The sequence below is a fragment of the Heloderma suspectum genome, chromosome 3, assembly GCF_057233095.1.
Source record: "Heloderma suspectum isolate Gila_16-S chromosome 3, 16-S_ref, whole genome shotgun sequence".
NCBI lineage: Eukaryota > Metazoa > Chordata > Lepidosauria > Squamata > Helodermatidae > Heloderma > Heloderma suspectum.
In genome coordinates, this window is record NC_139460.1 from 89,780,196 (window position 1) to 89,802,488 (window position 22,293).

The 22,293-nt window shown below is 44.0% G+C and overlaps 1 protein-coding gene across 1 annotated transcript in view; it reads left to right on the top strand.

The window, feature by feature from the left end:
* The window catches only part of SH3BGR (SH3 domain binding glutamate rich protein), a 51,862-nt gene that overhangs the window by 24,413 nt on the left and 5,156 nt on the right, over nucleotides 1-22,293 (top strand). The window contains exons 4-6 of the mRNA XM_084843751.1: nucleotides 7,812-7,886; nucleotides 8,945-9,040; nucleotides 20,202-20,298. Of these exons, the coding sequence (XP_084699877.1) occupies nucleotides 7,812-7,886; nucleotides 8,945-9,040; nucleotides 20,202-20,261 (231 nt within the window). The 3' untranslated portion in view covers nucleotides 20,262-20,298. The remainder of the gene's footprint in view (nucleotides 1-7,811; nucleotides 7,887-8,944; nucleotides 9,041-20,201; nucleotides 20,299-22,293) is intronic.

The window sequence follows — 22,293 nt, forward strand, 5'->3', positions numbered from 1 at the left end:
AAAAATAATTTTCCATGCGTTTGTTAGAAACCGCCCTTTTAAATTATTTTGCAATGGGTGCATCTTGAGCCACTAATATCACTGGGAGTTTTGGCATTGAAGTCAATGCAACATGGATTGGACCCAATGGGATACTCTAAATATAAACTCTGTGGGATATAAACTGTAATATTTATATCTGAATTTACTTAGATGCAAGTCCCTTTCATTTCAGCGGAACTTTCTTCCAAGTTGCTGTACTTAGAACTACAGACTTAAAATACTGAGACTGTACTAGTTTGCAACAGTGATGTTTTTAGAGGGCAACTTTATTAGAGGTTCTGATTTTTTAGTTCACACATAAAAAACAAGAATATAGAAAAATACAGACATTTTTATTTACCTGAACCATCTACTCCATAACTTGCTTCTAAGTGTAATCATGGTACTAGATCACATCAATACAGCATGATTTTGTATTATGACCCAATACTTTAGCACTTCTGTCACTTAAATTTGATTAACCAAATCTCCAGATCATCAGAAATTCATTGTGCAAGTCCCATGGAGCCCTCTGCAAATGTATCCTTGTGTAACCAGTGTCATGTACACCCCTTGACCATCTCAATGTTTGATTATTTTATTTATTTATTACATTTATATCCCGCCTTTTTTCCTCCTTAAGGAACCCAAGGCGGTATACATAATCCTCTTCCTCTCCATTTCATCCTCACAACAACAACCCTGTGAGGTAGGTTGGGCTGAGAGTCTATGGCTGGCCCAGAGTCACCCAGTGAGCTTCCGTGGCTGAGTGGGGACTAGAACTCAGATCTCCTGACTCCCAGTCCAACACTCTAACCACTACACCACAGTGGCTCTCTTGATTAATGTTCATTTCATGGTGGTCATGGTCACTTAATGTGTGAACTGGCTCTGCCCCAAAGGCAACTCTTCTCAGCAATGTGAGGCAAACTGAAAGCTGCTTCTGCATGAGGTGCTCCATTGCGCTTCTGAGTAAACTGCAATTCAGCAAGGCCACTTGATTGCAGCCCTGGTCCTCCCATGCCTTAGGAACATAGAAAGCTGCCTTCTGCTGAGTCAGGCTGTTGGTGCCGTTTTCACATGGGCACCCAGCTTTCCAAAGTATCAGATGGCAGGGGTTGTTTGAGGGTTAGACAACCCTCAGATAACCCTAAAATAAGCCATGGGTTATTTGAGGGTTGCCTAACCTTCAGACAACCCCTGCCTGGCTTCACATGACACAACTAGCCATGGCAAGCCAGGTGCATATGGGCACCATGCAAAAGTGGCATCTGCGGATGCTCAGCACAATGTGACAGCCCCCGCGGGTAAATTAAGCCACGATGGGCTGTCGTATCATGCAAACTAGGTCTGTACCTGTTCTTCAAGTTTTGGGGGCAAACCGCGACTTCCAGATGAAGCAGAGCCATGCACGGGAAGAGCAGATGCCCATGTGGGGAAGTCAGGTGTAAGAGAGCCTCAGCTGGAGCTGAATGGCCTTGCCAAATGGGAGCATGCCATTATATTAGGGCCCCATGAGAACCACTGCACACCCTACTCTCTGTGTACGCAGGGGACAAGATTGTGGCCTAGATCTCCCAAGTCTCACACTAGGATCTTATCCTATAGGCAGTCGTATCTACGGATGTGAGTACTTAGATGGAGTCAAGTGAGTGTTCTCAGGGAGGTTTCCATTTTTGTCAGCAGTCTGTCCCAGGTGCTCCTCCAGCTGCCTCTGCTGCTGCTGGGCTGCACCCGACACAAGGGCACAGGCTCGCCTTCCTCCTGAGTTGTTGCCAAACAGCGGCTTCCTCCTTATTCCCCTCCATCACAGCACCAACAGCTTAGTGGCAACCTCTTGCTAGCATCCATTCCACCGCACCAGGCACCACCAGCATATGGCAAAGAAGAGGACTTACGTTAGGCTCCGCACTAGCGAGCCCTGCCTTCAAGAGTACATGTTGATGTTGTATCCTGAGCTGTGACCAAGCAGGATTTGCAACGACTCTCAACTTTTCTCCTGGACAGTGTCCCTTAAGTTATTTTAGATCCTATTTTAAATTGAACCTGTATGTAAGCCACCTGGGGGCAGGGGGTGAGAAGAGACTGGAAAGAGTACTATATAAATCAGCCTTCCCCAGCCTAGTACCCTCCAGATGTGTTGGACGTCACCTCCCAGCATTCCTGACCATTGGCCATGCTGGCTGGGGGTGATGGGAGTTGTAGACTAGCCCATCTGGAGGGCACAAGATTGGGGAAGGCTCATACAAATAAAGCTTTAAAAAGCCAAACAATTGTGACTCTCCAAGGTTTCGCAAAACACCTTATACTTTAGAAGGAAAACAAGACAAGTTGTAGGTAGGATGTACAGAAGGAGAGAAGAATGGAAAAAAAGGAAGAGGGGCAGGTCAGGATGGGCCATATATCTCTTGGTAACTGCCTGAGAAGTAATCTGACCTGCCACCAAGCCGGTGTGCTAAGTTAAAGGAAGATTTCTTCCCGAGAGTTCCCCCTCCATCCTTTTAATACAAATATGTAATTTGAAGCAGCGTAGTTATGTGGGACAGCTGGCTCTGCTGAAAGGATAGAGTGATGTCTCTGTTGTCAAGATTCTTCATTATGTTCTATTAATGCACAGCAATGCGCTTTTCCCATGTCATAATAAGCAATGAGATCAGTCGATTAGAGAAAGAGTGGGAAAGTTGTTGTTGTTTAGTCGTTCAGTCGTGTCCGACTCTTTGTGACCCCATGGACCGTAGCACGCCAGGCCTTCCTGTCCTGCGCTCTCTCCCGGAGCGTGCTCAAGTTCATATTCATTGCATCCGTGATGCTATCTAGCCATCTCATCCTCTGCCATCCCCTTCTCCTTTTGCCTTCAGTCTTTCCCAGCATCAGGGTCTTTTCCAGGGAGTTTTCTCTTCGCATTAGGTGGCCAAAATATTGGAGCTTCAGCTTCATTATCTGTCCTTCCAATGAGCACTCAGGGTTGATTTCCTTTAGGATGGACTGATTTGACCTCCTTGCAGTCCAGGGGACTCGTAAGAGTCTTCTCCAGCACCACAGTTCGAAAGCATCAATTCTTCGGCGCTCAGCCTTCCTTATAGTCCAGCTCTCACAGCCATACATTACTACTGGGAAAACCATAGCTTTGATTAGACGGACCTTTGTCGGCAAGGTGATGTCTCTGCTTCTTACTATGCTGTCTAGGTTGGCCATAGCTTTCCTCCCAAGGAGCAAGCGTCTTTTAATTTCAGGGCTACAGTCACCGTCTGCGGTGATCTTGGAGCCCAAGAAAGTAAAATCTGTCACTGCTTCCATTTCTTCCCCTTCTATATGCCAGGAAGTGATGGGGCCAGATGCCATGATCTTAGTTTTTTTAATGTTGAGTTTCAAACCAGCTTTTGCACTCTCCTCTTTCACCCTCAACAAGAGGCTCTTTAGATCCTCTTCGCTTTCTGCCATTAGGGTGGTATCGTCTGCATATCGGAGGTTGTTGATAATTCTCCCAGCAATCTTAATTCCGACCTCTGATTCATCCAACCCGGCATTTCTCATTATGTACTCTGCATATAAGTTAAATAAGCAGGGTGACAATATGCAGCCTTGTCGTACTCCTTTCCCAATTTTGAACCAATCGGTTGTTCCATGTCTGGTTCTTACTGTTGCTTCTTGACCCTCGTACAGGTTTCTCAGGAGACAGGTAAGGTGGTCTGGTACTCCCATCACTTTAAGAATTTGCCACAGTTTGTTGTGATCCACACAATCAAAGGCGTTAGCGTAGTCAATGAAGCAGAAATAGATGTTTTTCTGGAATTCTCTTGCTTTCTCCATGATGCAGCGAATGTTGGCGATTTGATCTCTAGTTCCTCTGCCTCTTCTAAACCCAGCTTGTACTTCCGGTAGTTCTCGGTTCGCATACTGCTGAAGCCTAGCTTGTAGGATTTTGAGCATCACCTTGCTGGCATGTGAAATGAGCGCAATTGTGCGGTAGTTTGAACACTCTTTGGCGTTGCCCTTCTTTGGAATTGGAATGTAAACTGACCTTTTCCAGTCTTGTGGCCACTGTTGAGTGTTCCAGATTTGTTGGCATATTGAATGCAGCACTTTAACAGCATCATCTTTTAGGATTTTAAATAGCTCGGCTGGAATACTGTCATCTCCGCTAGCTTTGTTGTTACTAATGCTTCCTAAGGCCCACTTGACTTCACTCTCGAGGATGTCCGGCTCAAGTTCAGTGACCGCACTATCATGGCTATCAGGGACATTCAGATCTTTCCTGTATAGTTCTTCTGTGTATTCTTGCCACCTCTTCTTAATCTCATCTGCTTCTGTTAGGTCCCTGCCTTCTTTGTCCTTTATCATGCCCGTCTTTGCACAAAACGTTCCCTTGAGATCTCCGATTTTCTTGAAGAGATCTCTAGTCTTTCCCATTCTGTTGTTTTCCTCGATTTCTTTGCATTGTTCATTTAAGAAGGCCTTCTTGTCTCTCCTTGCTATTCTCTGGAACTCTGCATTCAGTTGGGTATATCTTCCCCTTTCTCCCTTGCTTTTCGCTTCCCTTCTTTCGTGAGCTACTTGTAAAGCCTCATCAGACAGCCACTTTGCTTTCTTGCATTTCTTTTTCTTTGGGATGGATTTCGTTGCTGCCTCCTGAACAATGTTACGGACCTCCGTCCATAGTTCCTCAGGCACTCTGTCTATCAGGTCTAATCCCTGAAATCTATTCCTCACCTCCACTGTATATTCATCAGGGATATGATTTAGGTCATACCTGAACGGTTTAGTGGTTTTCCCGACGTTCTTCAATTTAAGCCGAAATTTTGCAAGAAGCAGCTCATGATCTGAGCCACAGTCAGCTCCAGGTCTTGTTTTTACTGACTGTATGGAGCTTCTCCATCTTTGGCTGCAAAGGACATAATCAATCTGATTTCGATATTGACCATCTGGTGACGTCCATGTGTGCAGTCGCCTCTTGTGCTGTTGGAAAAGAGTGTTTGCTATGATCAGCATGTTCTCTTGGCAAAACTCTATTAGCTTTTGTCCTGCTTCATTTTGTACACCAAGGCCATGCCTGCCTGTTATCCCGGTGATTTCTTGACTTCCTACTTTAGCACTCCAATCCCCTATGATGAAGAGGACATCTTTTTTTGGTGTTAGTTCTAGAAGGTGTTGTAGGTCTTCATAGAACCGATCAACCTCAGCTTCTTCGGCATCAGTGGTTGGGGCATAGACTTGAATTACTGTGATGTTGAATGGTTTGCCTTGGATTCGTACTGAGATCATTCTGTCATTTTTAAGATTGTACCCCAGTACTGCTTTTCCCACCCTTTTGTTGACTATGAGTGCTACTCCATTTCTTCTAAGGGATTCTTGCCCACAATAGTAGATATGATGGTCACCTGAATTAAATTCGCCCATGCCTGTCCATTTTAGTTCGCTGATTCCCAAGATGTCAATGTTCAATCTTGCCATCTCATGTTTGACCACCTCCAGCTTACCTTGATTCATTGATCTGACATTCCAGGTTCCTAAACAATATTGTTCTTTACAGCATTGGACTTTCTTTTCACCACCAGATACATCCATAGCTGAGTGTCCTTTCGGCTTTGGCCCAGCCGCTTCACTCTTTCTGGCGCTACTTGGAAATACCCTCTGCTCTTCCCCAGTAGCATATTGGACACCTTCCGACCTGAGGGGCTCATCTTCCGGCGTCATCTCTTTTAGCCTTGTGATACGTTCCATGGGGTTTTCTTGGCAAGAATACTGGAGTGGGTTGCCATTTCCTTCTCCAGTGGACCACATTTTGTCAGAACTCTCTGCCATGACCTGTCCGTCTTGGGTGGCCCTGCACGGCATAGCTTATGGCTTCACTGAGTTACGCAAGCCCCTTCGCCACAACAAGGCAGTGATCCATGAAGGGGGTGGGGAAAGTAGGAATGTTTGAAGTGAAAAAAGATGCCTTAGAAGCAACAGCTATTTGAAATGCCATAACAGTCAAGTATATTAACCTGTTATTTTTATATTCTAACTTTCTAATAATATTCTTACTTTGTAATATAAAAATATTTATATTCCACAAAGGACAAATTACTACCCCCACTTTTTAAGGGGAATGTGTTTTTCATATATGGTAGCATATATTTTTTTCTGTTCATTAAATGATACCAGGAGGAGTATTCCCATATCAGTGGAGCAATATATCCTTTTGGCTTTATTTAACTTAAATGTAATAAAAGATGGCATCACTCTTTGATACAGTGTATTGTATCAGTCAAAGAACACAGTGAGTTGTATTCTGTTCATATGAAACTGGAAAACTGATAAAACTGAGTAGCCTTTAGTGAATGTAATTTAGTCAATAAAGATATTTTATTTAAAATGGTGACTGTAATGAAGTTATAAATGGATCTTAGTTGTTCATTGCTGTCACCTACCTTTGATGCTTTTGTATTCCATTTATCTGTTTCAAATTTGAATCCTTGTCTTAGGTAATTTACATGTTTATATTTATACAACTATAAATATTTATTAATATTTATAAATATTAATATAACAAGTCTAAAATAAATATACAATAGCTAGCACTTTAGAAAAGCCCTATATTATAGATGAGTGAACTTCTAGAATTGTTTCCGTAAAAGCATCACCCTCTCACTAACCCAGTACTAAATACAAGAGCACTGCAGCTAATGCATGCAAATCCCTGTAAGGCTGCGGTGATGTTTCTTCCCAGTCAAATGGCCTTTGGGTTCCTCTGCCTGATCAGAAGTGGAGATACTGAGCCAAATATTACCAATGCTAGAAAATGCTTGTGTGCGTACCTTTCAAAAAACCAGAGAGTCTATATGAAGATGTTGATAAAGATTGCCCAGTTGCAAGCCAGGGAAAGCTTGTATACATTGAGACCCTTCCATGAAGTGGGAATCACAGCTTCTAGGGCTTCCCCCACCTCCTCCCTCCCCAGCCCTGTCATCTGTTCCCAGGGCCAGATTAAGACACAATGAGGCCCTAAGCCATGTCAAGATTCAGAGGCTGAGAGGAAAACAAAAAAATAAAGAGAAATTATATTACATTATAATAGAAAGGTAAACCATTATATTTGCATATATACATAGGCAAAGATGCAATGAGAAACAACTAAATAAAAGATACTTCTTGCAAAAAGCTTTATTTGCATTATCAAATCCCTTATGGCTTCTTCATTACCATATATGAAACAGAAGACTTTTAATTTATAGAAACGTAAGAGCAAATACAGAGATCAGAACTTAGTTAATGAAAGTAGCAATGTAGCTTCTAATGAAAAATTAATACCGGGAGGGAAGTTGATGGGACTGGGTATGGATTGGGATTGGGATGGGTTCAGAATTTTGGTGGTGGATTTTATATGAAAAGTTATTTAAGCCAAACTGATTTCAGTTATAATAAATCTTAGTTATCTCCAAAGTATTTAGAGGCCCCTGATAATATGAGGCCCTAGGCCATGGCTTACTTGGCTTGTTCTTAAATCTGGCACTGTCTGTTCCCCTCCCTCAGTTGTGGTGGCAAACAGGATTCCAGGTGAGCTGCATGGAAGGCAGGGAACAGGTGGGTGACAGGGCTAGAGAAGGAACAGATGGGAAACAAGTGACTGCCTCAGCTTCTGCTGCATCCAGGGATTTAAGGTATATGGATGTTCTCTGGGTCACAGCTTGGCAACTGTGTATGCCGAGTCTGTCACTGCCGGTATGGATAGCTTTCAACGGCCTCACTCCATTTCTTCAATGTAGTTCTGTTACCATTTTCAATATTGTTTGCATTCCTTTGCACAGGAGGAAAGGATTGCTGAGGAGATACCGACTGTGCCAAACGGTGAAGTTTCAGGAGAAGAGCCCAAAAATACAGAAGTAAGACAAGTGGCTTCTATCCTTCTGCATTACAATAACTTAAGTGCTTGGGGCGGGGGGGAGGACTTGGTTTTTGTTTTTGCTTTGCTTTGTCCAGGACAGGAGGTACAGAAGCTCAGGCCTGGGATCCTAGTCTGACCCTCTGGGGTTCCCCCAAATGGCCATGCCCCCTTCCCCTGGCCCCACCCCTTTCCCCTGACCATCAGTCATTTTGTGGCTTCCTTGCTTTTGTGCAGTTTTCCCCCCATTGCAGAAGATTGGAACGCCCCTCCTAAGGCTTAGTTACTAGTAAACTAAACTTTAAACTAAAGTTTAGCTTTAAACTAAAATATGCTGGTATTTTGGCTCCACCCCTTTTGCCTTTGGCCCCACCCACCACTGGAAGGCAGCCCCAGAGAGCTTCTCCAAAATGGAATTCAGCCCTCGGCCTGGAAGAGCTTCTGCACCTCTGGGCTAAGAAGAGAAAGAACAATAATAGCCTTGGAGGGCCATTTGCAAGTTCAGGCAAGGCTGCTCACGCGCTGCATGGGCACAACATTCCGCCTGCAATGACGAATGATGTGCGGGATGTTGGGAGGGTACTTTAGACTCAGCATCTGAGAATGGTGTTCCCAGTGGTTGAATGCCTCTGTCCTTGGCGGACTGCAAGCCCATGTGTTTGAGAAGATCCATAACAGGCTGTGGGTAGCCAATGACTTGTGGTTATGAGAAACCATGCTGCCATCTCACAGGAACTGTGTGTGACTGAGCAGCTACCCAGCATGATTCCGTTGCCTGCCTGGAGTTCAGTGTACTTCCATCCTACGGAGGGAAGAGCATGGCCTTGCAGAGTGAACCATTTTAAACTTGCAGCACGTTTCTGAGTAAGGAATGCAGGCATCCAGTTTATTATTTTAAAGGAATAATTAATCATCTGATGAGTATCTGATGACATACTAGATGGGTTTAAGAAGTGAAGTGATTCATTTGAATTCGCTTTTGTTTAGAGATATATTTTTTTCTCTTCCCTCTCTGTCTTTCTAATGTAACTCAAGTGCTGTCCTTTCTTTTGTTGCCAGGAGACTGAAAAGTCTGAAGCTACTGAAGAGAATGAAGTATACAAAGTAGATGATGCAGAGGCAGAGTCTGCTGAAGTGCTGACAGAAGAAAAACAGGTGATTTTCTTTCCTTTTTTTCCTGTGCCAATTTTTTGTTCAAAACTTCCCACATCGGATCATACACTTCTAAACTTCACTGCTTACGAATTGGAGTTATATAGGTGTGTCCTAGGAAATAATATATTGACCAGCGGGACTTGCCACAAAACGTTGCATTCTGCAGCGCTACCGTTCAGGACTCCATTCCATTCCCTCTCCCCTCTGGTTTTTCTTCCACCTGCCCCCAACAACAGCCCATCAGCATTCTGGGTCCACTGCGCATGCTCAGTCCTCATTGGGCTGTTTTTGTGGTGGGGGCTCCCTCCCCTCAGGGTTTTAGTTACTCAAGATTTTGCATACTTATGCAGATCTTGGGGTTCCCCTATGCCTGCTGATACCTCCCTCTTGTACAGGGGTGGTGCCATTTTGGCTGCTACAAGCAATGGCACTCACAGTCCAAGCACTGGAAATAGAGGGAGTGATACATTTAGAAGGAGTAATCGAGTCATGGCCACGTATGTTTTTATATCTGTTTTTACACATTCAGGTAGGTAGGATTTTTTTTTAAAAAATCATTTCATAAAACCAGGAGCACATACCAGTTTTTACAGTTTTGCATTCTTACTAGGAAAACCAGCATGAGCAGTTAGATGTGTAACTCATTTCTGCGAGAGCGGAAATAAGCCCTGCTGTCTGATTTAACTAGGAATTGGTCACAGTGCCAGAGACAGTAGGAACAGAAGCCATTCTGTCTCCCAGGGCTGCTGCGGACACAGGGTAGTAACACTTGCGCAGCGGGGTTTTTGCGGTTCCACAAGCAATCCAGAACGAGTGGAAGCACTCGCTTCTGAAACGGGGCAGGTCAGCGCCGCTCGCAGAAGGGAGCTCCGCAGTGGCCCGGCCCAATCCAGAAGCAAGCATTTCCATGGTTACTTTTAGAACTGCAAAATCCCTGTTGCGCAAGTGGTCCCTCCCACCAGCATACAAGAAGCAGCGGGCGCACAGTGGCAGTGTAGAATACTACCCCCAGTGCTCCCAGCTGGACTTCGGGGTTGTACACATCCCCTCCTCCATCCCTTTCTTCCTTGAGTGCAAATTCGCCTGCCAGCCTTAACCAGAGTCAAGCATTACATTGGTAGGGGCTTGTGTCAGGGGTTGGCATTGCCAGGCGCCTGCCGAGGCCCATGCTTCGTAAGAGGGCCCACTGTAGACCACCAGAGCCCCTCAGCCCTGCTACTGCTTCTCTTGCCCCTGCCACCTCTCCTTTTGGGCCATACGAGCAAGCAAGCAACTGAACAGTACCCACTGCTTTCTCACTCACCTGTCCTTGCCCCCAGTTAGTGGCTGAGCCAAGAGACAAAGGAAGTGGGGGATGGCAGGGAGAGAGGGGGCACTGAGGCCATCTTGCCCAGGGGCTCCCAAAACCTGGGTACAGCAGAGGTTAATGCCAACTACATTTCTCTCTTCACTCTGATTTGAAAACAAGACTTGATGCTGGTTAGCAAGCCCTGGTTAAAAGGGAATCTGGGTTGTGCTAACTGTGGTTCATGTCAGCGCTGATGTACTGGTTAAGGCTGGCAGGCGAAGGGAATTTGCATGGGAGAGTTGAAGGGCATGAGGGAGGGAGGGTAGGATCCCACTCTCATCGCCATGGTTAAAAGATCACAGGCATTAGGTCTGCACTGGCCCCCACTCAGTCTTGCTCTCTTTCTGTCAATCATATCAGGGCTCCCAGGGCCAGCTGTAAGTTTTGAGGACTTTGGGCAAGACGCTCTCCGTAGGCCCCCTCCTTCTGTAGTCCACCTTCTCACCTGCATTGTCATCACCTGCTATGGCTCCTCATCCTCTCTCTCATCATTGCTACTACTTGCTTTCTGGACAGGCAGAGAGCCAGTAGGCAAGTAGTTGGTGGCATCTACTACTCCTCACCACCACCACCACTGCCTGGGCCAAAGCAAGAGGCAGAGGTGAAGGGGGGAAGCAAGTCCAGGGGGCTCTAGTCAGTGGGCCCCTATTGGGCTGTTGGCCCTCAGCAGGGGCCTGACCATGCCTACCCTTGACACCAGCCGTAATGGCTTCTTTACAGTTGTTGTTTAGTTGTTAAGTCATGTCCGACTCTTCGTGACCCCATGGACCATAGCACGCCAGGCCTTCCTGTCCTCCGCTCTCTCCCAGAGTGTGCTCAAGTTCATATTCATCGCATCGGTGATGCTATCTAGCCATCTCATCCTCTGCTGTCCCCTTCTCCTTTTGCCTTCAATCTTTCCCAGCATCAGGCCCGGTCTTTTCCAGTGACTTTTCTCTTCCCATTAGGTGGCCAAAATATTTGAGCTTCAGCTTCAGTATGTGTCCCTCCAATGAGCAGTCAGGGTTGATTTCCTTTAGGATTGACTGATTTGACCTCCTTGCAGTCCAGGGGACTCATAAGAGTCTTCTCCAGCACTACAGTTCGAAAGCATCAATTCTTCAGTGCTCAGCCTTCCTTATAGTCCAGCTCTCACAGCCATACATTACTACTGGGAAAACCATAGCTTTGATTAGACGGACCTTTGTCGGCAAGGTGATGTCTCTGCTTCTTACTATGCTGTCTAGGTTTGCCATAGCTTTCCTCCCAAGGACCAAGCGTCTTTTAATTTCATGGCTGATCTGGGGTGATCTTGGAGTCCAAGAAAGTAAAATCTGTCACTGCTTCCATTTCTTCCCCTTCTATATGCCAGGAAGTGATGGGGCCAGATGCCATGATCTTCATTTTTTTAGTGTTGAGTTTCAGACCAGCTTTTGCACTCTCCTCTTTCACCCTCAACATGAGGCTCTTTAGTTCCTCTTCCCTTTCTGCCATTAGTGTGGTATCGTCTGCGTATCTGAGGTTGTTGATAATTCTCCTGGCAGTCTTAATTCCGACCTGTGATTCATCCAACCTGGCGTTTCTCATGATGTACTCTGCATATAAGTTAAATAAGCAGGGCGACAATATACAGCCTTGTTGTACTCCTTTCCCAATTTTGAACCAATCGGTTGTTCCATGTCCGGTTCTTACTGTTGCTTCTTGATCCTTGTACAGATTTCTCAGGAGACAGGTAAGGTGGTCTGGAACTCCCATCTCTTTAAGAATTTGCCACTGTTTGTTGTGATCCACACAATCAAAGGCTTTAGCATAGTCAATGAAGCAGAAATAGACGTTTTTCTGGCATTCTCTTACTTTCTCCATGATCCAGCAAATGTTGGAGATTTGATCTCTAGTTCCTCTGCCTCTTCGCAACCCAGCTTGTACTTCCGGAAGTTCTTGGTTCACATATTGCTGAAGCCTAGCTTGTAGGATTTTGAGCATAACCTTGCTGGCATGTGAAATGAGCGCAATTGTATGGTAGTTTGACCACTCTTTGGCATTGCCCTTCTTTGGAATTAGAATGTAAACTGACATTTTCCAGTCTTGTGGCCACTGTTGAGTGTTCCAAATGTGTTGGCATATTGAGTTCAGCACTTTAACAGCATCATCTTTTAGGATCTTAAATAGCTCAGCTGGAATACTGTCATCTCCGCTAGTTTTGTTGTTAGTAATGCTTCCTAAGGCCCACTTGACTTCACTCTCGAGGATGTCCGGCTCAAGTTCAGTGACCGCACTATCATGGCTATCAGGGACATTAAGATCTTTCCTGTATAGTTCTTCTGTGTATTCTTTCCACCTCTTCTTAATCTCATCTGCTTCTGTTAGGTCCCTGCCTTCTTTGTCTTTTATCATGCCCGTCTTTGCACAAAATGTTCCCTTGATACCTCCGATTTTCTTGAAAAGATGTCTAGTCTTTCCCATTCTATTGTTTTCCTCAATTTCTCTGCATTGTTCATTTAAGAAGGCCTTCTTGTCTCTCCTTGCTATTCTCTGTAAATCTGCATTCAGTTGGGTATATCTTCCCCTTTCTCCCCCCCTACTTTTCGCTTCTTTCCTCAGCTACTTTTAAAGCCTCCTCAGACAGCCACTTGGCTTTCTTGCATTTCTTTTTCTTTGGGATGGATTTCGTTGCTGCCTCCTGAACATTGTTACGGACTAACGTCCATAGTTCCTCAGGATCTCTGTCTATCAGGTCTAATCCCTTAAATCTATTCCTCACCTCCACTGTATATTCATAAGGGATATGATTTAGGTCATACCTGAATGGTTTAGTGATTTTCCCTATGTTCTTCAATTTAAGCTGAAATTTTGCAAGAAGCAGCTCATGATGTGAGCCACAGTCAACTCCAGGTCTTGTTTTTACTGACTGTATAGAGCTTCTCCATCTTTGGCTGCAAAGGACATAATCAATCTGATTTCGATATTGACCATCTGGTGACGTCCATGTGTAGAGTCGTCTCTTGTGCTGTTGGAAAAGAGTGTTTGCTATGATCAGCGTGATCTCTTGGCAAAACTCCATTAGCCTTTGCCCTGCTTCATTTTGTACACCAAGGCCATGCTTGCCTGTTATCCTGGTTATTTCTTGACTTCCTACTTTAGCATTTCAATCCCCTATGATGAAGAGGACTTCTTTTTTTGGTGTTAGTTCTAGAAGGTGTTGTAGGTCTTCATAGAACCGATCAACCTCAGCTTCTTCGGCCTCAGTGGTTGGGGCATAGACTTGAATTACTGTGATGTTGAATGGTTTGCCTTGGATTCGTACTGAGATCACTCTGTCGTTTTTGAGATTGTACCCCAGTACTACTTTTCCCACCCTTTTGTTGACTATGAGTGCTACTCCATGTCTTCTAAGGGATTCTTGCCCACAGTAGTAGATATAATGGTCACCTGAATTAAATTCGCCCGTGCTTGTCCATTTTAGTTCTCTGATTCCCAAGATGTCGATGTTCAGTCTTGCCATCTCATGTTTGACCACCTCCAGCTTACCTTGATTCATTGATCTGACATTCCAGGTTCCTAAACAATATTGTTCTTTACAGCATTGGACTTTCTTTTCACCACCAGATACATCCACAGCTGAGTGTCCTTTCGGCTTTGGCCCAGCCGCTTCACTCTTTCTGGCACTACTTAGAAATTCCCTCTGCTCTTCCCCAGTAGTATATTGGACACCTTCCGACCTGAGGAGCTCATCTTCCAGCATCATATCTTTTAGCCTTGTGATACGTTCCATGGGGTTTTCTTAGCAAGAATACTAGAGTGGGTTGCCATTTCCTTCAGTGGACCACATTTTGTCAGAACTCTGTGCCATGACCTGTCCGTCTTGGGTGGCCCTGCATGGCATCAAAGAACTTCCAGCACCATTTCTATTTTTCATTCTGTCACCTCATTTAGTTGGTTCAGATTCAGCTTGTTCTGTGGACACATTCATCACTCAGCGACTGCAGTGGTAAGTGATTCCCCTGAATGCGTGAAACAGCTGTGGTAGATCAGACACCATGGGCTAAGCTTATTTCATATCCTCTCCCTTCAGGCACAATTCTTTTCCATGGAGGCAGTTTACATCTGCCTCTCTTGAAAAGTATTTGCATCACAATCTGTAACTGAGCAGTGAGATCTTGGGTTTTGTAGGTACCTGCATGCACTAGTCCTGGGTCACCTTAGAAATCTACAGCAGCCACAATTGGGCTGTTTTTGTAAGAGATGCTTATACTGGATTTTCACATTTCTCTCGGCTGCTATCTGTATGAACCACCTACATTGGCTAGAACATGCAGTTGGCTTTTGAAAATGGCTCCCTTCCCCTTTTGTTCTTGTATCAACATTGATACAAGCAATACATTGCAGACCCGCCTCCCCCAGTGTTTTTATAAAATACCTTGTCACAGCTCTTCTGAAAGATGGCATGCAGTGGGGCATCTCTGGCATTGTCTTGTTTATTAACCATCTACAGCTGTTGTCTGCTGAGCAACAAGCAGCCATTCCTTGGAATGGGATGTTGCAGTCTAGCACGTAGTACCAGCAGTTGGTTCCTATGAGTTGCTTTCAGTGATTCTGCCTGGATGCTGGGAGGGGGATGAAAATGATGAGCTGCAGCTGTTCCCTCATTACACACATAAGACAACATGGAGGTCACTCTGAATTCCATAGAAAAACAGCAAATGTTCTGTAAGATACTCCTTGGGAATGGAATGAGGTTGCATGTGAATGGACTTATTTCAAGAACTCTTCTTAGCGGTTCAACCCTGCAGAGGCCATAGGGTGGGTATATGAATAGCCAAAATGTATTGATTCATTTAATCAGTGTATAGCCTACTTGACTATATCTACAAAGACATCTCAAAGCAGTTTAGTCCACAGTTAAAATGTTTAAAGACAGAATACAAAGTGTCTCAGTTAAAAGCATTTAAAACGAAAAACCATTCTCAATTAAAGCATTCAAAATTAAAGAACAAACATTCAAGCAATCTGGGAAGCACAGTCAGGGAAGGCCTGGGGGAGAAGATAGGTCTTTAACTGGTGTCTGAATCATGCCACAGTTGGCACCTCCTGCATACTAAGGGGGAGGGCACTTTCAATTTGCCACCAGATGGCAATCTGCAGGTTGCAGTGCAACCAGCAAGGTTTATGACCATGATTATGATGTACATGTTTGCAGAAGAAGGAAACTGGTATCAATTGCACCTGTTGTCTTTAAATGGCTTTCACAGGTGTTCTCTTTTTTTTTGCCAGCAACATGTTCCCCAAGGCCCAAATAGACATTGTTTGTTGGTCTCCACAGGGCATGCCTCTAACCCTAAATGTTGCTTAAACTTCTATCCTTTTCACGGCCAGTATGGATTCTTGGAACTCAGGTCTCTTCTGAAGTCTGTGACAAGGCTTAATGCGCTTATACATGTGTGTCATGGGAGAAGGTGTAATCAAGCCTGAACTGCGTGCTAAACAGAAGTTGAAATTCAGGACAAATCAGTGCCAAAATAAGCTGAATTCTGCAACTGATATATGCAAACTAAACAAATAATATTTAAACTTGTTTTGCATATATTATTGCATTCCAACTTGTCCTGAGAGAGGCAAGGAGCTGATCCCTTCCTTGCCCCCTGTGCTTTGGATGCCCCATTTTCAAGCCTACCTTTACAGCCCACTTGCTTTTTAAAAAAGGAAAGAAAACACATTCACCGAATGCTGAATTCTGCATGCATTACCCAATCCTGTCCTTGTACTGTGCAATTCAGGAATCGCGCAAGACCGATTTATTTTGCAGCACTGAAGAGAAGTGTCTTATTTAGGATGCTAGGAATATTAAAAATGATGAATAAAAATGGAGTTTCTGTACTGCACCTTTCTTCTGACTGGTAGCAAAAAATGCTGCAGAAGCCGAGCACTTTGGTACTTTGTGAGGAACATGGAAACACAAAAAGAAGTTGTGCTTTGCTGCCATTTCTGTGCTATTCCCGTTCCAAATTTCTCCTTCTCTGGACAAGGGGAAACGAGCATATATCTCTAGATGCCTCATCCAAAAAGGATGGGGCACAGGCCTAGATCTCTTATGGGAGGATGGGTGGAAAACCCATTGCAGGTCACTTTAGGCTGCAGTCTTATGCACACTTATGTGGGGGTGAACACAACAGGACTTACTTCCAAACAGATATGGATAGAATTCCTCTATTAAACAGATTCTAGTTTCATCTCAAAAATATGTTTGTCACTGATTGCCATCTGCTTTCCCTTTCTTTCTTTTTTTAGTCTGTTTTTAATAATCATTTAGTGTTCTCTGTTTTCAGGAAGAAGGCGAAGAACAGCCAGTGACAGAATATAGTAACATGCTTGAACACTTATTTTAGCATGCACTTTTCTTTCCACTCCATTTTTTAAAAGAAACCCATTTAAAGCATCTTTTGACAACTGTGATATGCAAACCTAAATAATTAATCCCAGTTAGGACTGGAGTCTAGCAAAGAACATTTAGGTCTGGGTCTGATTATCCTCTAGGCCCAAGGAATTCATCCCACTACCCATTCTATCCTAACAAAATGGCTTGCACTTAAACTTAAGTACCTAGACAGGAACTTCTGTAAACTCATGTGGGTGCATGTGCAAACATGCACATTTTCTCTCTCTGTCCCCCCCTCATACATGTGTGCGCATGTATGAAACGAGAAGTGGAAAAACAATGAGAACATAGTATGTGAATAAACCAAAAATAAACTTACCAAGATTTGGTAGCATAACACAATTAACAGGCATTTCAGGGGGTCTTCCTCTGTGAAGGGCAGCAATGACTGAGCCCTTCCAAACTGTATTTCTGCAATCTATGAAGTAAGTATGTTGTACAGAAAGTTAGTTCTAATGGTTTGTAGGTACATTCCTGTGTGTGTAAAAATACTGTAGGTGTTGCTTGGGTTGTTGTTGTTGTTGTTCAGTCATTCAGTGGTGTCCGACTCTTCGTGACCCCATGGACCATAGCACTCCAGGCCTTCCTGTCTTGCGCTCTCTCCCGGAGCGTGCTCAAGTTCATATTCATTGCATCGGTGATGCTATCTAGCCATCTCATCCTCTGCCATCCCCTTCTCCTTTTGCCTTCAGTCTTTCCCAGCATCAGGGTCTTTTCCAGGGAGTTTTCTCTTCGCATTAGGTGGCCAAAATATTGGAGCTTCAGCTTCAGTATCTGTCCTTCCAGTGAGCACTCAGGGTTGATTTCCTTTAGGATTGACTGATTTGACCTCCTTGCAGTCCAGGGGACTCGTAAGAGTCTTCTCCAGCACCACAGTTCGAAAGCATCAATTCTTCGGCGCTCAGCCTTCCTTACAGTCCAGCTCTCACAGCCATACATTACTACTGGGAAAACCATAGCTTTGATTAGACGGACCTTTGTCGGCAAGGTGATGTCTCTGCTTCTTACTATGCTGTCTAGGTTTGCCATAGCTTTCCTCCCAAGGAGCAAGCGTCTTTTAATTTCATGGCTACAGTCACCGTCTGCGGTGATCTTGGAGCCCAAGAAAGTAAAATCTGTCACTGCTTCCATTTCTTCCCCTTCTATATGCCAGGAAGTGATAGAGCCAGATGCCATGATCTTAGTTTTTTTAATGTTGAGTTTCAGACCAGCTTCTGCACTCTCCTCTTTCACCCTCAACAAGAGGCTCTTTAGATCCTCTTCGCTTTCTCCCGTTAGGGTGGTATTGTCTGCATATCGGAGGTTGTTGATAATTCTCCCAGCAATCTTAATTCCGATCTCTGATTCATCCAACCCGGCATTTCTCATGATGTACTCTGCATATAAGTTAAACGAGCAGGGTGACAATATGCAGCCTTGTCGTACTCCTTTCCCAATTTTGAACCACTCGGTTGTTCCATGTCCGGTTCTTACTGTTGCTTCTTGACCCTCGTACAGGTTTCTCAGGAGACAGGTAAGGTGGTCTGGTACTCCCATCACTTTAAGAATTTGCCACAGTTTGTTGTGATCCACACAATCAAAGGCTTTAGCGTAGTCAATGAAGCAGAAATAGATGTTTTTCTGGAATTCTCTTGCTTTCTCCATGATGCAGCGAATGTTGGCGATTTGATCTCTAGTTCCTCTGCCTCTTCTAAACCCAGCTTGTACTTCCGGTAGTTCTCGGTTCGCATACTGCTGAAGCCCAGCTTGTAGGATTTTGAGCATCACCTTGCTGGCATGTGAAATGAGCGCAATTGTGCAGTAGTTTGAGCACTCTTTGGCGTTGCCCTTCTTTGGAATTGGAATGTAAACTGACCTTTTCCAGTCTTGTGGCCATTGTTGAGTGTTCCAAATTTGTTGGCATATTGAATGCAGCACTTTAACAGCATCATGTTTTAGGATTTTAAATAGCTCAGCTGGAATACTGTCATCTCTGCTAGCTTTGTTGTTACTAATGCTTCCTAAGGCCCACTTGACTTCACTCTCAAGGATGTCCGGCTCAAGTTCAGTGACCGCACTATCATGGCTATCAGGGACATTCAGATCTTTCCTGTATAGTTCTTCTATACTAAACAATATTGTCTATACTAAACAATATTGTTCTTTACAGCATCGGATTTTCTTTTCACCACCAGACACATCCACAGCTGAGTGTCCTTTCAGCTTTGGCCCAGCCGCTTCACTCTTTCTGGCGCTACTTGGAAATACCCACTGCTCTTCCCCAGTAGTATATTGGACACCTTCCGACCTGAGGGGCTCATCTTCCGGCATCATCTCTTTTAGCCTTGTGATACGTTCCATGGGGTTTTCTTGGCAAGAATACTGGAGTGGGTTGCCATTTCCTTCTCCAGTGGACCACATTTTGTCAGAACTCTCTGCCATGACCTGTCCGTCTTGGGTGGCCCTGCACGGCATAGCTTATGGCTTCACTGAGTTACGCAAGCCCCTTCGCCACAACAAGGCAGTGATCCATGAAGGGGTTGCATGGGTATGTTAACTCAATCAGGATAAAAAATTGGATCTTCTCTCTCTCTCTCTCACACACACACACTCCTGTTGATGACAGTTCCACAGGGCACAAGAGACATTTAAGGGGGGGGGGGGTTACAGGGTAATCCTATGCATATTTAGACATAAACATTCCTACAACTCCCAGCATTCCCCAGCCAACATGACTGAAGAATTCTGGGAGTTGTAGGACTTTCTTCTGTCTAAACATGCATAAGATTGCACCCTTAATTAGACTGATAGACAGCATCAGGTTAGAGTCGCAGGACCATGGATAGCTCCAAGCAAACAACTTACTCCCTCTTTGTCCAGACAACCCCACCCAGGCTCTGCCTGCTTCCTGAATAGTGGAGAGCCTTAAAGTGGCCTGGAACCTAGCACTTTGTCACCTCTCAGCTCCACCTTGTACGTTGCTTGTGGTAGCAAGCAGGTGCTTGGTGGTGCGAGTCCCCTGGTGCAAAAGGGCCAGTTCTTCATGGGAATCTATCTCAGGGATTTGAGGAGGGGGGCTTTGGCTGAAGGGGCTCCTGGCTGACAGGCTCAGGCTTGGTGTTGGGCCTGGGTCCTGGGCTCAGCACCCCTGTGGCTTGCACTGGTGGTCTTCCATGCACTGACTGTTTTCTCCAGCTAACTTTTAGAGAATGATCTCTGTGCAGGTGAATAAATTCTGCTCACTCCTGGTTACCCTTAAAATGGTTGTAGATTTGCATTTCAGTCCAAGTAGTTTATTTGGGGGTTTTCCATAATTTTTCTTTTCTTGAGAAATATGTATGTCAGATGTAATCCTTTGTTTCAATAGTTGCTTCTTTCAGGTCCAGTGTCTGACCATTCTTTCATTCCTTTATGTAAACAAGGAAGTGGAAGAAGCACAGGAGGAAGAAGAAGAGGAGGAAGTAGAGGAGGAGGAATCCTAGTACAGTTGTATGACTTTTCCTTCAAAAGATTGTTCAGGTAATTATGCTGTCTGATTTCAGCTTCTACCTGAAAATCCTAATTGTTTACATTTTTTAAACCAAGGAAAAGTGTGGAATAATTTTCCTGTTTGTTTTTAAGTGGACCACCATAAGTGTAAAATCTGAATAATGGTCATATTTCTTTTTTAAACATGCTCCTTAGCATTACAATCTTAACGGGAGAAAAATAGAACACAAGCCAACCAACATAAGCAGTTTTAGACCATTATTTTTAGTGGGAGAAGTTATGCACGTGTTTTAACTCTCTCATTGAAACCAATGCAAATTTATTTTTCTTTGGAAGAACAATATTTGTAGAACTGTAGAAGTCATCTGGCAATCATGTGCAGATTGAACATGTTTTCTTAAATGATTCATCTTCTTATTCTGGTGGGAAACTTCAGCAAACACTTACACTGTTGATCTGTGAGGAATGGTTGAAAGAGGTGGATATATTTAGCCTGAGGAAGAGAAGCTTAAGAGGAGACAAGATAGACGTCTTCAATTATCTGAAAGACTGTCATGCAGTAGATGGTGCAGACTTGTTCTCTGTTGCTCCAGAGGGCAGGACTACAGCCAGTGGGCGGAAATTGCAGGCTAAACATTAGGAGAAACATCCTGACAGTGAGAGGCATTCAGCAAAGGAACAGACTGCCTTAGGAGGTGGTGGGTTCTCCTTCACTGGAAGTATCATAGAATCATAGCATAGTGGGGTTGGAAGGGGCCTACAAGGCCATCGAGTCCAACCCCCTGCTCAATGCAGGAATCCAGGTCAAAGCATCCCTGACAGGTGGCTGTCCAGCCTCGTCTTGAATGCCTCCAGTGTGGGAGAGCCCACCACCTCCCTAGATGTATTTAAACAGAGGCTGGACAGCCACCTGCCAGGGATGCTGTAGCTGCATCCTGCATTTCAGAGCCTATATTGAGCAGGGGGTTGGACTAGATGATCTCCAAGGTACCTTCCAATTCTGTGATTCTGTGAAGTAGCCTGTGGATCGCATTGACATTCTTTCCTAATTCAGAGCAAGCTAGACACCCCAATAAATGCCACTTCAAATCAATATACTTCTCCTACCTGCACCTACATTATGAATATATAGAAAGGAAAAACTGCTTTTTCATATTAGGTTGAAATCTTCGACACAATATAAATCCCACGACAATCAATAAGTCTTATGCACATCTATGTATGTGTTGGATCTGAGTCTTAATAATGTGTACAGCGTGAGTGGTTTTAAATCATACATAGTTGTCACCTAGAAGGGCAACCTCTTTGTTGTTTAAATTTGAAATTCGGGGTTGCACTGAACATGTGGCTGAATCGGTGTCAAATGAGTCAAAGAAGACTTTATTACAAATCAACTGAATGCATACGAGCTCCCAACACTTACTTTTTTACACTTAAGCCATACATACAGTGTTTGGGGGGTTGCTTGGTTCCTTGATTGTATTGTCAATAGGGATGGAAGAATCCTTTGTTAACTTCAATTCATCCCAAACTCTGAGAATTCTTTTTTTTTTTTTTAAGTTTGCATGAAAATTCATAAGCATTTTTGTGCACATTTCTCCTAATGCATGCATTTTTGTATGCATTTTTGCCTAATATACACATTTTTGCAAGCAATTTTCCCTATATAATACATTTTTGAACATTAATGTCCCTAATGTACACATTTTTGTACACATTTTTTATTGGAGAATTCCATTGCAAAATTCAGAGAAGTTCAGATTTCAAATCATAACTGAGTTTCAGTTTGCATGGTGGTTCAAAAGTATGAAATTAAGCAACATTGCATTAAAATGAAAATCAAATGCATTTCTCTGCCATTCCTAGTTGGAAAGAGAACAAAAGAGTCATTTGACAGACTAATGCCACCTAGTGTTTTAAATTGCCACTAATCAGGTGTTATTCTAGCAGATTTTGTCACAAGGGAACCACTATTATTCATTCATTCATTCATTCCTTTAATGTATACCCTGCCTACCAGGAAAT